We start from the raw sequence: 17,034 nt of genomic DNA on the forward strand, positions 1-17,034 counted from the left end.
AGCGTGGATGCGGGCGGGCGGGTCTGGCAGCGGCGAGCGTGAGGTGGGGAAGAGGTGCGGCGCGCAGCGTGTGTGGAGCCGTGAACAGGGCCAACTGATCGGAAGCCGATTAATCGATTATTGAAAAAGTTGACAACTTTTTCAATAATCGATTATGTTGATTAGTTGTTGCAGCCCTATTTTATTTCGCATCTTGCATTTTACTATGCTTTGTGTTTGACCATAGCTCTGATAAAGGGGATGTGTCTGCCCCCCAAAAAGCATTGGAACTTTCCTATGATAAAATGGTTCTTTCAAATACGTAATACTTTTCTCTATTCATAGAGAATATAGATTGGTAGTATGGAAAATAGAAGAGGTGCCATAAAGTATAGTGTGGATGAGGGGAATGGTGGGTGGCAGAAAACTGTGCTTGGGGTTGTGGGAAGCTGAAATATAGCAAAAAAATAGTGTGGTTAATCTTGAGGTAAGTGGCAGAGAGCATAGTGTGGATGGTGGATGGCTGCCAGAAAATGTAGTGTAAACAAAATATGGAAACAAAGGCAAAGAACACAGTCTAGACTGGGGGATGGGGAAGATGACAGAGAATGCCGTGGGGAGAATAGGGAGAGAGGTGCCAGAGAACATAGTGATGATGGGAGGCCAGGAAGGCCATGGTAAAAAAAACTTAGTGTGGATGGGGGGGGGGGGGGCCTAGAGAAGGGAGTGGGCAAAATAGGGGTGTATACCTGACAATGCAGGGAAGACAGTGATAGAGAACTGTGACAGAAGTTAGTGCAGACACTGGTGGAGAGAAGCACCACAAGGGTGGGGAAGGTGTGTTGCGATACACACGCACACTGCTGAGGGAACAATATATGGTGGTATTGTAGACACCGATGGTACAAGGATGCTGCTACCAAGCGAAGTGCACTATTCAGTAAACAATGTTTTTGCAGTTAGGTCTGAGTCTGAGGAGGCATGTGTGTTCTTCTGCTACATCAATTTCTAGTGGCAGAATACTCCATCAGCATTAGGAAAATGTTCGGGTCCCTCTTTATAACACACAAGGAAAAGGTTTGAAACTCACAGGAATAGCTGGACAGACTGTGGATCATCATGTGTCAGGAGCAGCTGGTCAGAGCTGATCACTAAGGTCTGGGCTTTACACTGACAGAAAACACGGCAGGATTGCCTATGAAAATCACTACCATTCACTCAGAAGCCTTCTTTCATGTGCAGAGGCTGTTTACAAAGTGAAAATGAACATGTGATTGACTGCTGGAGAGGACAGAATCATTGTTCTTTTCTACAGTGTTTATATGCCGCCTTCAATGTCCTTGTAACACTTCAGCATTTTGGCTATTACTGTAGGTTGCAAAGAACATGAGCCATTAACCAATATTAATGAAATATTTTGCATAATGCATGTTTGTAAGAGAGGATAGTTTTACCTTTAGCTGTTTGGTACATATACGGAAACTCCGTTTTCACTTCATACGCCTCGGAATGTCATCGCTGTATAGATATGAAACTAGAAAATCAAATCAATAGCATTGAGTGGAAAGGGTATGCACAGACACATAGTTACCTGGGGTGTCAGGCACTGTTGATGTGTTTATTAGCATCTCACTGGTTGATGTCAAGTGGCTTAAATAGCTCATGTTCAATTTTTTTTTTATCAGTTTAAGTCACTCACTTATTTCAAATGATACCTCACTTTGTGTTTAATTGTTCTGAAGTTGCTCTTTAAAGTAGATGTAGTCCATCAAGCAAAAATTATTATATAGTGCAGATAAATCACCTATGCAAGATTGCTTTTTTTTTTTTTTTACATTCCAGCTTCAAAAGAGTATTTTTTGAGAAGGAAATCCTGTGTCCTGGGCACATTGCAGTGGTTGTGACTGCCAGCTTCTGCTGTGAAAGTGGTGCCTCTGAACTACATGTTCCATTACATCCATGAGGAGACGGGGAGTGACTTTGAAGAGCACTCTTTCTGCCGGTATCTCCTCTAGCATCATTTAGAGTAGGGACGGGGTTGCAGAAGGAGAGGAGGTGGTGAATGGTTAGGTCTCTATGCTGGGACGTTGAAAAGCACTGTATCTCCTGTTCTCTCCACTAGCATCAGTCAGGGTATGGGGGCATTGTAGAAGATGAGACAGTGAGCTGGCAGATCTTTGTGCCATGACTTAATGGATGCCTGCATGTCAGTTTGTAGTTTTGATTAGGGGTGCACTGAATACGGTGAATACAACTGCTTCATTTTTAGACTAAAGGCAAGCAATGTCAGCCTATAGCAAGAAGTCCAAGATATTGCTTTTTTGGGTAGTATTACCAGGTAAAATTTAGTAAACAATAGTGGGCACAATAAAGAAAAGACACACTGTATATTTCTTGTCAAGGAAGCATGTATAAATTTGTACATTATAGATTCCATCTACAGGTTTATGCAGAAAATGATCCTCCACTGAGCAGAAGGTGCTGAATGGAAAGAGATAGCACATTGTATCTCCATCCTACCCTCCTGTTCATTAATAATATCTGAACTTGGCCTATGAGGCATATCACAGCAACATTTCTTCTCCTCCAGCCCCCCACTATCCACTCCCTCCTTGCCCTGGCTGAGATAGGCAGTGGCCATAAAGGAAGATGGAGAGACGCGTTAGTCAAGAATGATCGCTATCATTAAAGACGGGAGGAGGCTTCACTTATCACCGCCAGTTCTCTACATGGCAGGTTGGATGTGGCTTCCACAGGTAGAGCAGGAAGATACAAATCGTGAAGGTCCCGCAGCCAGTCTGTACATTAAAAAAGCACAGTGTAATGAACAAACACAGTAGACCATCCTTTATCTGTGACCTATACCATCCATCAATAACGCCCTGCCTTGTGTTTTTAAAACAGAAAAGACAGATACATATTATGAAATTAAACCTATATTGGTAGCCATATGTATTCAGATATGAAAAGTTGCAGTTAGATTAATTACTTCTATGATAGTAATTGGATGTCATATTTTAAAAACACCTGATATTGTATTTATAGTTTGTTTAAAAATACACAGGATTGTGAAATTCCGTTGAGATAAGAGGTCTGCTTGATTGTGGCAGGTTGGAAGTGAACCTGATCTTTCCTAAAATATTTCAAAAGTAGCAACAATGCTACATATTTTGCTGCCTGTCAGGGCCAGTGTTTGTCAACCCTTGTGCGACTGTTAGGTCCCCATGGATCCTGTTTTTCAAATCCTTTTGAAAACATGTGAAAAAGATTCAAAACATGTTTATAAAAATGTATCTTTATCAGGGGAGAGTGCAGTTACTAAGGCTACATTCACATTATGCGTGAATGTGTGATTTGGGATACCTGTGGCAGGAACCTATAGGTTCCTGTGGCAGAAATCCCAAATATTCAGTTTAGATGCTGCTGCTGTCACCCATTCAAGTTAATGAACAGCGGCAGTCTGCATGTAATTGTATGTGATATGATTACATGCAGTTTGAAATAGAAAGACATAGGATTAGAGGCATGTTAATCACTGGACAAACATTTGGAGTAGGGTATTGGAAACAATATAACATTGATTTGATAAGGCAATAAGGCAAGGATTAACAGACGTATATGAGTGACTTAATAGATATTTGTAGTAAGAAAGTTGCTGTCCTTCCTAAAGTTTAACATAAGGCCGCATTCACGTGGGGTGACCTTTTAATTACATGCAGTTTGGGATAGACGATTGTCATTGGGTGCAGGATAAATGCGTCCAGGAACAATCATCTTTTCCAAGCCGCACCTAATCGTACCATCTATGCTGACAGATGCAGCTGCTGTCACCCTGTCGTTTAATTGAATGTGTACAGCGGCTGCACCTGAACAAGACATCTGGGAATCCTGCAATCTAGGTTTCTGCTGCAGGTATCCCAGTTAGCCCCATGTGAATGGGGCCTAGGCCTGCCTCTGTCATTTACCCGACAGATGCTAGACTTCAGTGGACAGTAGAGACTCTGGCATAAAATGAATAACCGAACCAAACCCTGTTTGGCTATCATTTCAGCCGTGTACAGCTGGCTTCAGCCGTGAACATCTGTATCGGCTGAGGCGAGCATTCGGCAGTTCATTCACTGCTGTTCGTCCCTTTTCTTATAGGGGCTGAACAGCATTGAGGGAATAGCTGAATGCTGCCATGCAGCATTTGGCTCAGTTATTCTCTTCGCTACCTCAGATGTAGCAAGCAAAATAAAATAAATGTAAACAAAAGGGGGAAAAGAAACAGCGCAAGGTCCCCCTTCCGAACCATACCAGACCCTTTAGGTCTGGTAGGGATGTTAAGAGGGACACCCAGGTAGAAATAATAAAAAAATAGTGCATGAGCTTCCCTGCTAAAAGTCATACTAGACCCCTTAGGTCTAGTTTGAATTTTAAGAGGGAACCCCACTGCCAAAAAATGCAAAAAAAGAAGTTGGGGTCCCCTAAAATTCTAAACCAGACCATTAATCGGGGCACTGGCTTGGCAGGGCAGGAATGGGAGGGACAAGCAAGCGATCCACCCCCTGCGCCATACCAGGCCACATGCCCTCGGCATTGGGAGGGTGCTTTTCCAGGGGTCCCTAGATGAGGACAAGGGCCTCTTCCCCACAACCCTGACCCAGTGGTTGTGGGGGTCTGCTGCAGGGGGCGGCTTATTTGCATCTGTGTACCCAGATGACGCCCACCAACCTTACCTTGTGAATAGTCTTATTTACTAAAGTATTAAATCAGAATGTAAATAAAGAGACCAGAGTTTTGGGGAAAAACTTTAATTGAACAAAAAACTTTAAGACCTTTAATTAAAAAAAAAAATGATCACGTCATCCATTGATGTCTACTCCACCGATGTCTCGTCAAAATGAAAAAAGTCACGACGCCCACTCACCCGACCACACACGACGAACTCCCGCCGCAAAATGAGCATTTTGACAGGTTCCAGCCAAATGTAAACAGATAGGCCGAGCTAGCTGTGACATCACTACTGGCTCCACCTATCTGTTGAAATTCGTCTGGCATGTATTAAATCGCTATTGAAAGTTCCCAAGCCGAATGAGAACAAATGGGCGGAGCTTTCCGTGACATAACGACTGGCTCCATTTATTTGTTGTCATGCAATCATAAGCTACTGTTACCAGAGCCGAATTGAAGGGAGCCGCTGTCACAATACAGAGGAAACAGCGGGGGATTCCTCAATCAACACTCAATCTGTTCTATTTATTTTGTTCAGACCATGGATTGAACAAAAAAAAAAGAATGGTGTATGGCCAGTTTATGCACTGGTAAGCTGCAATAAATTAAATCTAAGATCTCCACTGAAGAAATGTCTACAACCTTCTTTTTTCCACTTCAGTAGAAATCATGTCACCAAATGCCAAAGTATTTGGCCACATGACTAAATGCCATGGGATCCCACACCAGCAGTTTCTCCAGCAAAAGTATGTTGTTTCTTCTTTTACTCGTTATGAGATTAAGAGAATAGAAGAAAATAGAACAAACTCCTCTATTGACGCTTAATCTCCCTCTGTTTACATTGTATTCTAACAGGAGCCGCTGGCTTGCTCTGTTTGGCCAAGAATTTTCCAACATGCTCCCTTGATAAGCTGATCGAGGGATGCCGGTCGGAAAGGTGCCGACAGCGGCACCCACACTTAGAATTTCGATCAGTTCTTGATGAATTTGAAGTGTGTTAGCAGACAACCAGCTGCTGAAGCTGAATGCTAGGTTGAAAATTAAAAACCATTTATTAGGTAATTTGTGTCTCTCCTGAGTCAGTTTAAATGCACACTCTTTCTGGTTGACTGGAATGTACGTTTAATACACATAATTAATTAGATGTCCTTTAGTGATGAATGGGTCACCCAACACACCTGGTAGTGTGTCAGATACTGAAGATTCCTCAGCCAGCTTAAAGTAGTGTTAGACTCTCAAATCTTTATTCCATAATTATTCCAGATCAGACAAATATACACTGCCCAGCAAAGCATTGCTTTACATTTTTGCCCAGCCACTTACAATTATCATGTTTTTGAACATCTGCATCCAAGTCTCTTAGTTCAGCTTCCCTGAACTTCCTGTCCAGTACTAGATCACAAAGGCTTGTGCAGACTCCAGCAACTGTTCATCTACTAGCTTGGAGTGGGGGCCAGGGGGGAGGGAAGTAGCTTGATTTGCTGTGTTTGTGGAGACACACACAGCTTACTAGCACACATAAGGCCCCATTTCAGCGCTGAAACGCAATTAAAAACGCGCGTTTACATTCAAATCTGTATGGAATCCACGCTGATCAGCGCAGAAAAGAAGGCTCAGGGAGCATTTTGGGCGGCAGGCGGTTCAGATTTCGTGGAGTCACACGAGCGCATGAACAGTTCCCATAGGAATGTATGGTATCGTTCATGTCGACAGTTCAGCGCGGACAAATCGGCGTGACCGAACCGCCCTGGTGTGAACGGGGTCTCAGGGTTATTGCATAGCACTATGTTGAGAAAGGAGTTACTCTAAAACAGGACATCAAGAAGCAGGATTCATTGTAAGTGATTTAATCAGCATTTGGAATAGTTTAAAACTAGGGATGCACCGATACCAAGTACCATACTCGGTACAAGTTCAAGTACCTATACTTTTCGAGCTCAAAGGCTAGACTAGAGAAAAATTCAAAAGTTAAGAGGCAGCTGTCGCTTGTAAGGAGTACACGGAGCTCCTGGAATTTTTACATCTCTGTTTTATTGTATGATTTTGTTTTTATAAATATAAATAAAGGGATGCATCAATATCAGTTTTGCAAGTACAAGTACTAATACATTTTTGTTTATTGTCATGTGACAGTTTTTCTAAAACAATACAGACTAATGATTTCAGGACAGTGGTGGAGCGCCAGAGCCAGGTCCCAGTTGCAACCGCTGCAACCCTGGTAGTTCTCATGAAAATGCCAAGTATCGGCATTGGTACTCGAAAAGTATTGGTGCGTCCCTATTTAAAACCCTTTTGAATTTATTATCACTTTAACTTTTTAGGAGAACAAAGATCATATGTGCAGGTGTTGATAGAGGTTTGTATTGTTTCTCTTCTTTGCCCGGGAATACTTTTTACATTTTTAATGTAGCAACGGAGCAGCTTTCAAGCTTGTAATAATTTTCCTTTAACTCTAAGTAATCTGTGTATATTGTAACTGGAAAATGAGCTGTAGCTAGGTTGGCAGTTTTGTGTAGTGCAATCTATGTTACGTGTATACACAATGGGAGTGATGGTTTCAGGGGGAATACCTGTGTGGGAGATGTAAGCATGTTCTCATTCTCATTGTTTGCATTATAGCTTGGGGGACACAAGATAACACTCTGAAGAAAAGGACAACCCTCAGAAAAGACTCCTACTCCCCAGTCTTTGGGGTTGATGTGATGGGGTTATGGATGTCCCTGGATGATCAGGGTTACTCAGGATAGTGCTGGGTAGCTGTAGCTTGAAGTAGTGGCAAGGAGCCCCAGAAGCAAAGCCAGTCTGTGTTTGAGCCTGCAAATACATGTGCCTATGATGTGGATATGCAAAACTGGAAGTAGCTTCTTTTATTGAGAGCAGCTAATCTAGTGGTGGTGGGGATTGTATTGTAGGAAGGCCTAGACAGGTGATAGTAATGAGGGATTCTGTCATCAGAAAGATAGAGTGATTTGTCACCAGAATTGCCTCAATCAGAAATGTATTCCTCCTTATGCATGTGGGTGACTGGGTAAGCAAATTACTGAGAGTAGTTTGTGATCAAGGCCCAGCTGTTCTAGACCATGCTGGGACCAGTAACAGAATACATGAATTGAGGAGGATTCTTTTGGATCAGGTTAGAGAAATAGGCTGTAAATTGACGCCAAATGCCTCTAAGGTTGTTTTCCCCTGAATATGGCTTGTGCAATGCACTACACACAACAGAATGCAGGAGTTTAAAGAAAGATTAAAAGCTTAAAGTTTCTAGAGCACTGGGCTGTTTTTTGGGGTTTTTTTTTAAATCGATGCACATATGGGTTTGCACTTTGCTAAATTAAAGTGACCTTGTCACAAATCTCAAAGTCCCCCCAAAAAACACCTCTGTAAAGAAAATTAACACCTCTGTGCAGCTCTGATCAAGAAGAATCTCCTGCTGAAGTCTGTGCAAAAACAGACATTTCTAGGATAGTTGACCTCCTGTGTGACAGGTGACCTGCAGCATTCAGTAGACCCATCTGCCAACACTTACGTCAAGTGAAGTGAAGGTTTGTGGGCTTCAGCTTAGACTTCATGAGGTGATTCTTTTAGATTCGTTAGGCAGCACAGGCAGCAGGAGAAGTATGTTTTCACCTTCTTCTATACAGGGATAGTTTATATTTGAAATTTGAGATTACTGACAGCGTTGCTTGAATTACTGGAATATATTATAGTGCCTCTAATATTCATGAGTAGGAAGAGACTCAGCTCCTTAAACTGTAAGGGTTGCATAGGCTGGGACTGTGGTAATAATGGGCGATTTTAACTACCCCTGAAATTGTTTGGTGTAATGGCACTGCTGGTACAGCAAAAGGGTGGACATTTATTAACGTATTGCAGGAAAATTATATTGGACAGTTTATAGAAGGCCCAAATAGAAATGATGCTTTGCTGAATCTGTTAATTTCACACAATGTAGAGCTTATTACAAATGTTAAGTGAACTCTCAGTAACAGTGACCATAACATGATTTCATTTAATCCAAGCTATAAAAATACAGAACGACAAGAACACTTAATTTTAGGGGAGACCGTTTTTTATCAGTAGCAATAGGCCACTCTCCAGCATATAGGATGGAAGAAAATAATGTCCGCAAAAGACACAAAGCATAAATGGCAGTGTTTTCAAATCAATTTTATGTAAACACATTATACAATGTATTAGTCTCTTATGATGCAATATGTACAAAAGACTAAAAATAGAACCCATGTTACTTAGACTTAGATAAAAAAAACATCCTAATGATTTGATGGCTTCATATAATAAAACAAAGGTACAAAAAGGCAAATCAGATTGAAACAAATCTAAATGAATGTCAAGCAAAAGAGAATAAGGCACATTTTAAAGCATAGTGTAAATGTTTTAAATGCATTCAAAGGCCATGTAAGCGCTCAAAGCCCTCCCCCCCGAAGAAGTCAGAGCTGGTCACTGAGGTCTAGGAAGAAGCAAACTTTTTTTTTTAGCACTTTGCTTTCATTCATGGTAGTGCTGATGTACAATATGACAGTGTTATTTATACAATTTCAAATGCACCACCGTTAATATATGGTCCAGTAACAATTAAGCAAAGTAAATGTGAATAACACACCTAAAACTGATGGGTTTCACCCAAGAGTCTTTCTCTAATTGTTTGTAATTCTTGATGGCTTCCTTGGTATTAATGCATTGCCACAAATTTGCCTCCTCTGTTTTAATAGGTATTAAGCTCTTGACCCAATATGTGCAGACCTGTAAAGCTGGCAATACACAGTGGGGGATTTCAGCCGGTTCTCGATAACCTGGCCGAAATTTGCTCAATGGGTGGCCCTGTCTGCAGCCTTCCGTCCGAACAATGACAGCATCCAATTGGCTACTGATAATATTTGGGTATTCTGGCAGCGACAGACCCTCCGCTATCAGAACACAATATCCCAGTGGAAGATTCGTCCATCTATGCTGTTTAGCGTAGATGGAGGAATCTGTTATGTTTATTTTTGTTCAGCCTACAGGTTTACCCAAAAAAATAAAACAGTATATAGCCAGCTTAAGTTGAATGTTTTAGGGAAGCTGTATGAGTAGCCATTACGGATTTATGTAATACCGATGTCAAACAAATTTGCTTACTTTTCCTTAATAAATAAGCAGAAACTTAAAGAAAATGGTGACTTAAAGAAGCAGAAACTTAAAGAAAATGGTGACTTTTGATGTAATATATTTTGACATTGCTAAAGCTTTTGACTTCATATGGTTAATGGTCAAGGTCTATAACTTTAGAAAATGCCATTATGATTGATTCCTACTCTGAATAAAAGTGGTATATCCCAAGGTTCCATTTTGGAACCTTTTTTTAAAACTGTTTATGCATTACATAGAATTTAGGACTAAAAGTACTTATTTTTGAAGTCAAAGCTTTTCAGTGAAATACAGTACTTGTGTCTTTCATAAATGCACTGTTTGCTTGGGCAACTGCATGGCAAGTGATGCTCAGTGAAAAGCACAACAATAAAAATTGTATTGAATTTTGTAGAGCAATGCACTTCTTTGCTCACACTTTGATACATGACGTTCACCTCATGGCTTAGACAGATAGTTTGACGATCCTTCTTTCTAAATGTATCATGATTTTCAAGCCTGACTATAACAGCATTGATCATTGAACATTGCTGTCCTATTTGCAATTTCTCTGATTCCACAGGCCTCCAACCTATAGTGAATGACAATTTAATTATATTTTTAAATATGATTTTGATGTTCAGTTGTGTTGTATTAGCACATATTTAATATTTGGTTACAATTTTTAGAGTGTGGCACTTCTTTACATTGTCATTTGTGTCATCAATTTGATTTGATTCTAGTGTTGCTGCTAGGTTACACATTTGGCGTGGGATTTATCTTGATTATACTCCAACCTATAGTGTTCACCCACAGCAGGGTTTTCACCTTATTATAATATATGCAGTAGACTGTAGGTACTGCTGGTAAGCACCCGTTCTCTGTCCTCACTTTGTCTAAAATCTTGCTTGTTTATGAAATAAGCCTAAACGTGTTGCACACTAGCAAGGATTGCTTGTTCTTTAAAGGGCTAATTCAGAATCATGTGTTTTATGTCAGTGTGAGTAGCGCTGGTTACGTTCATCACATAGTGTTTTTAAAAAAATGTGTGCCTTAACTGTCGGCATCTGTCTGCCCTGAATATGTGCGTGTGTGGCCTTGCTGCGTGTTGCCTGATTGTGTGTGTCTGCCCTGACTGTGCACGTGTGTCTGCCCTGGCTGAGCGCTCGCGTGTCTGCCCTGGCTGTGCGCTCATGTGTCTGCCCTGGCTGTGCGCTCGTGTGTCTGCCCTGGCTGTGCGCTCGTGTGTCTGCCCTGGCTGTGCGCTCGTGTGTCTGCCCTGGCTGTGCGCTCGTGTGTCTGCCCTGGCTGTGCGCTCGTGTGTCTGCCCTGGCTGTGCGCTCGTGTGTCTGCCCTGGCTGTGCGCTCGTGTGTCTGCCCTGGCTGTGCGCTCGTGTGTCTGCCCTGGCTGTGCGCTCGTGTGTCTGCCCTGGCTGTGCGCTCGTGTGTCTGCCCTGGCTGTGCGCTCGTGTGTCTGCCCTGGCTGTGCGCTCGTGTGTCTGCCCTGGCTGTGCGCTCGTGTGTCTGCCCTGGCTGTGCGCTCGTGTGTCTGCCCTGGCTGTGCGCTCGTGTGTCTGCCCTGGCTGTGCGCTCGTGTGTCTGCCCTGGCTGTGCGCTCGTGTGTCTGCCCTGGCTGTGCGCTCGTGTGTCTGCCCTGGCTGTGCGCTCGTGTGTCTGCCCTGGCTGTGCGCTCGTGTGTCTGCCCTGGCTGTGCGCTCGTGTGTCTGCCCTGGCTGTGCGCTCGTGTGTCTGCCCTGGCTGTGCGCTCGTGTGTCTGCCCTGGCTGTGCGCTCGTGTGTCTGCCCTGGCTGTGCGCTCGTGTGTCTGCCCTGGCTGTGCGCTCGTGTGTCTGCCCTGGCTGTGCGCTCGTGTGTCTGCCCTGGCTGTGCGCTCGTGTGTCTGCCCTGGCTGTGTGCGCGCGTGACCTTACTGTCTGTGGCCTGATTGTGTGTGTGTCTGCCGCGAGTGTGTCTGCCATGACTGTTCGCGTGTAGCTGCTCTGGCTGTTCACCTGTGTGTCCTGCCTGTGCACATTTCTTCCCTGTCCGTGCTTGTGTGTCTGCCCCAGCTGTGTGCGCGTCTTCCCTGACTGTGTCTTTCCTGTCTGTGTATGCCCTGACTGTGTGCGTGTGTCTGATTGGGTGTGTGTGTGCGCATGTGCATGCCCTCCATTTGATATTTACTATAGATATGGGGTGCAATCACTTCAGTGCCTGTATACACTAGTGAAAGCACAGGATGGAAAAAGGGCTAGAAAAACAGTTGAACAGTCTGATTGAATGCAGGCATTGTTCAGGTATTTTGAGAGCCAGCAGGGCCGACTAGCAAGATACAGAAGCTTAGCCCAGTGGGAGATTCCTCCATCCACACAGTTTAGCATAGATGGTGGAATCTGTTGCACTTTTTCCATCTGACCATAGAAAATCTGCAGATAGTCTATAGGTGTATGACCAGCTTTAAGCTAAATGTGTGCAGGAAGCCCTCAATACAACTGACAGGAAGCTAGAGGTGACGATCTGTGAAGGGGAACTGGAAGGGCTAAGTGACAATGGACGAGCCCTGTGCCTTAAAGTGCAGCTTCCATAGATGTTTGCAACTGAAATCTCTCTTTTGTTTTAAATTAGAAAGTTGGATGGGTCCTCTTTTATATCTGAGTACTGAGAAGTTTTGTATAGTATTTTGCACTACATATGCTTGTTTGAAGTGAATTAAACTACCATGTTTTCTGTACGCTGCCAGTTTCTGACCTACAGTTGGCAATTGCAAACTAGACCCTGGCACCATTTAATAAACTTTTTGTTTTGTAAGTACTACTTCGTCCTCTACTGACGAGAGTTAGATTTTGATAGAAACTGTAACAACATGGTTGCTATCCATAGGAGCCTAATTTTTTTATCCCAGTTTTGATCAACCCCCACCCAGTTAACTATCTTTCATTGGTGGTTTACTTTCTAATATATACTGTTTTAGGATTTCTGCTTATTTTTAAACTGTGCATTGTCATGTCAAAATAAACACAGAGGAACCATTTACTACTCTACTGGTGTTACCAGATTTCACACATTGTTGGTCAGACTATAGTAAGTGACCCTTTGGAATTGGGGCAGTCAATTGAACGTTGGAACTCTTTAGAGGTATTCCTATAAATCTGGTAGCATGTTGAGAGGCAGCATAGAATGAAGCATTTAACTTTAAAATCCTATGCTGTTGAACAAAATAAGTGAAAGCTATGCCCTTTTCTATGTATTTATTTAGTACCCAATATATTATTCCTAAGCATTGCATTATTATGAAATGTACATGGACTATATATTCTCTTTATTCTCTTTATGCAATCAATAAAATAATATTACTTTCTCTACAGAAATGCAGCCCATGGATTCTCTTTGATCCAGGTGGACAGTACCAATGTGACCATGCGTGAGATTTTGGAGAAAGCTCTGAAACGCAGGAAAGGTTCTCAGAGAAACTCAGGTGTGTGAGACATCAGAGGAAAAAGTTATTTTTATTTATCCAGCCCCCAGAAATCCCTTTTTTTCTCCTGACAATGTCCATGCAAGTAAATTAAAAGATCTGAAAACAGCCTCCTGTGCAGAAAATTAACACGTCTAATGCATGTCCGAGGAGTACTATCCATTTATATATATTTATTCTATCAGGTTACTGAAAACTGATATACGATTAAATAGCACACTGACTTCCAATTTACTTGGCAGCAAATGTTCATTCCCCGATCCCCTAGCTTTCCAGGTATTCTAATTTTGTCTAATTTTCCCGATGGGCTTTTCATTTAATTTACTCATTAGAGATTACAGCAGTAGCAGTGATACACTTTGCACTGCAGCAGAGGGTCTAGGATACCATAAAGTGGGCGAGGGGGGAACACTGGAGGTACAATGTGATCATTGAAGTCCTTGAGTGATATTAAAAAGGCAGTAGGCAAATTATTTCACCAGTTATGGCAAACCTACATTTTAACACCTGTGTGTTGAAAAGGTCAGTTTTTAGTATGTGCTGGAGAATCACCTGACTATATTTATTATCTAAAGCTAGTTATTCAGTTGTCAGAATCTGAACTGCTAGCTATTGTATTCAGACAGCCGACACCATGTGGTTGAATACATGAACAGTGACTGTATGGTTGTTGCTTGGCCAACAATTTTCCAACTGGACAGATCCAAAGTAGGCAGTTATGGCAGGAAGACTTTGCTGTTGGAGTATCCAAGACATACATATAATGAGCCAGACGCTGACTTCTGTAACTTTAAGCCCTCGTTCACACCTGAACGTTTTGTAGCGCGTTCTACGCTCGACGAACGCTCTACAAAACGCTCAATAATATAAATCCCATTGTATTCAATGGTCTCGTTCCCATCTTGGCGTATTTCCGCCCGTCGCTAACGCGCTACAAAACGGCCCACGCCTGAAAAGGTACATGTACTACTTTGGGCCGTTTTGTTGCGCGTTTCCATTGGGATACAGCCAAGTAGCCTACGGAAACGCGCGATTGTCGCGCAACTTTTTTACCGCGAATCGCGGTAAAAAACGCGCGACAGACGCGCATATGCAATACGCATAGGTTCACACCAAGTGCGGAGCAAATGCAGAGCAGTTACGGAACGCATCAAAATGCATCCAATGTATTCCAATGGTATTTTGGGCTCTAGTTCACACCACAGCGTTCAGTTCCAGAGCATGTGGAACAACTGCAACATGCCCTATTTTTTCTGCTCTAGAATGCACCAAAACACATGCAAATGCCTCAAAACGCATACAAACGCCCTGAAACGCACTGAAAGCCCATTTTAGGCTAAAAGAAAATGGACCGGAACGTGGCAAAAACTCGTCAAAACACACTGCACTGCATATGCAGATACTCATGCAGATCTGGTCCGGATTTGGTGTAAACAAGCCCTTAGGTGGACTGAACCTTTAAGGCAAAAGTCAAGGATACTCCAAGCAAACAGCTAAATACACATATGAAATACATATATGTGCATTGTTTTTTCTTTACTAATTACTTAGATTTGTTGCACTCTGCAACCACCCTTGGCTTACAGGCACCCCTGCAAGACAGTAGTGCCAGACTTGGGATATGCACGGCAGAATTATAGCAGGGTTGGTTATGACATACTCACTGCACATTTAGTAATTTGAAGGAGAATTATGGGGAGAGTGAAATACATTCATCCCCATAATTAGAGCCGATGTGTGACACTGCAGCTGTTACACGTCGGCTCTATAGATCGAGATATGATGATCGCTCAGTTCCCGATCTTCTTTCCGCAGGGATTCCCCCCTCCTCTCTCTGTTCCTCCAGTCCTGACAGGGGAGGTGGCGGACACAGCTGGCTCTGCCTCTAGAGAGGCAAAGCCCGCTGTTAATCAGGTGGCGGGATGGATCCCGACAATATTATCTTGGAATCTTTCCAGGCGGCAGCGCTTCTCTGCTCTGTCAGCATTGCCCACTATATGCTGTTTTGGGGCACAGGAGGACATAGTAAATGTCCTCCTGTGACCCTAAATAGAATTATGGCCATTAAAGTGTATGTGAAACCAATTTTGTTATGTTTTGAACAGTGTATGGAAAAGTTAAAACACCTGTCAGTTATTATTTCCCATTTGTGTCCCTTTTGAGGAGGTTCCCCTTCACTTCCTGTCCCATGGATGCAACAGGAATTGTGAAAAAAAAATCTCTGCACGTTAGGGGAATGCCCCTCTTAGTCAGTTGTCACTAGAATAGGTGTTTCTATTGGAAATTTGCCCTGGAATCCATAAAATGTTGATTTCCCAGCACTTTCTGTCTCAGTGACAATGGTCACCAGGACAAGCAGAAAGGGTGAAGCTACCTACCAGGGACAAAAACTTCAATAAAAGCTCAACAGGGGTTCTGTCAATTCCCCACTCTATCACAAATGAAAACATGGCTATGCATACACTTTTATACTATCTTCTTTCATTTCAAGACTTTCTCAGGGAGAACTGAGTTTTATCCTAGAGTTTAATAAAGTTTAAATTGTTCCCCCAAACAAACCTTTTGAGCTGTTATGCCGTGCCCAACAACAAGCATCCCATTCATCACAAGGTTTAACCAGCTATTGACAGCCGTGAGTTAAGGGGGAGCAAGTTTTTAATAAAAGTGGTGAGAGATAAGGTGGTGAAGGACACGGGAGAGCAATCTCGGCCATATTCCCAGGGACAGATAAGGAAGCCTGGGAGAGATCAGATCCTCATAAAGAATGAGCGAAAGGCAGAGGGGACAGGAGCCTCATTCTGCTGCCAACGTCTGCAAGCAATTTGGCAGAGCTCCAGACTCTATTGTTCAGCCTGGGCCTTGGGCAGCTTGCTCCAGATGTTCCAGCTGCACGCACTCAGATTGTGCCAGCTGACAGCACACTGTGGTACCTAGCTCCTCCGGACGCCCATCTCTGACCGCTGAGAAAGAATTAAATGATGATGATCTCTCTCCCAAGTTGGGAGATAGAACTATGCATATAAATCTCCATCCCATCACAGCGTGAGAAGTCTTTATCCATCATCACTCATAATGAACAAGTCGTTAGCTGCTGCAAATGGTCTGCTGGGCTGGGCTGCTTTTCTCCCCTATTTCATCTCTTCCTTTTGCCTTTTCTCTATCTTGCCTTTTGTACACTTTTTTCCAACTCTCCTTTATCTGGTGTATCTGTGAATTATCTCTCCATGCTGCCGCTCGCAGGAAAGTGAGACCAGGTCAATTAATCACCGCCCAGGAACCCGCTGCTTGTTCTTGAGTCTTTCTCAAGGTCGAAGCGTGTTCTAACTACTTTAGAGGCCAGCTTTATAAATGCAAGGCCAGCTTTGCTGCTGGTGTCCACTTATTGCTATTGCAAAGGGCAGGAGGTTGACGTTTATGTAATCCCATGACAGTAACCAAAGAATATAGCTGCCAAGGAAGCCTCGCTAAGCAATGGCACGGACGTCTACAACGAAGTTCTGACTGGTTTCAGTAATTACAAATGATATCTCTCCAGGGTCTTCAGTACATGGCATGATAGAACATTGCTGTTATTAAACTTGGTTCTGGTCTGTGATTAAGATAGAACCAATGAAAAAATGTATAAGCAGTTGATTTAGGTGACCAGTGGTTTGTTGACCGCTATCAGATTACAGCACCACTTTACCATGCTGGGTCTTTGGTTAATGACAACTTTACCTTCTATTTTAAGAAGGAGGTTAGACT

At 42.9% G+C, this 17,034-nt stretch overlaps 1 protein-coding gene across 1 annotated transcript in view; it reads left to right on the top strand.

Annotated features, from left to right (window-relative positions):
• The window catches only part of MAPKAP1 (mitogen-activated protein kinase associated protein 1), a 180,009-nt gene that overhangs the window by 88,314 nt on the left and 74,661 nt on the right, over positions 1 to 17,034 (top strand). Inside the window, exon 7 of the mRNA XM_018553305.1 lies at positions 13,181 to 13,290. Coding sequence (XP_018408807.1) covers positions 13,181 to 13,290 — 110 coding nt within the window. The remainder of the gene's footprint in view (positions 1 to 13,180; positions 13,291 to 17,034) is intronic.

This window comes from Nanorana parkeri, unplaced genomic scaffold, assembly GCF_000935625.1.
Source record: "Nanorana parkeri isolate BGI_ZX_2015 unplaced genomic scaffold, ASM93562v1 scaffold116, whole genome shotgun sequence".
Classification (NCBI taxonomy): Eukaryota; Metazoa; Chordata; class Amphibia; order Anura; family Dicroglossidae; genus Nanorana; species Nanorana parkeri.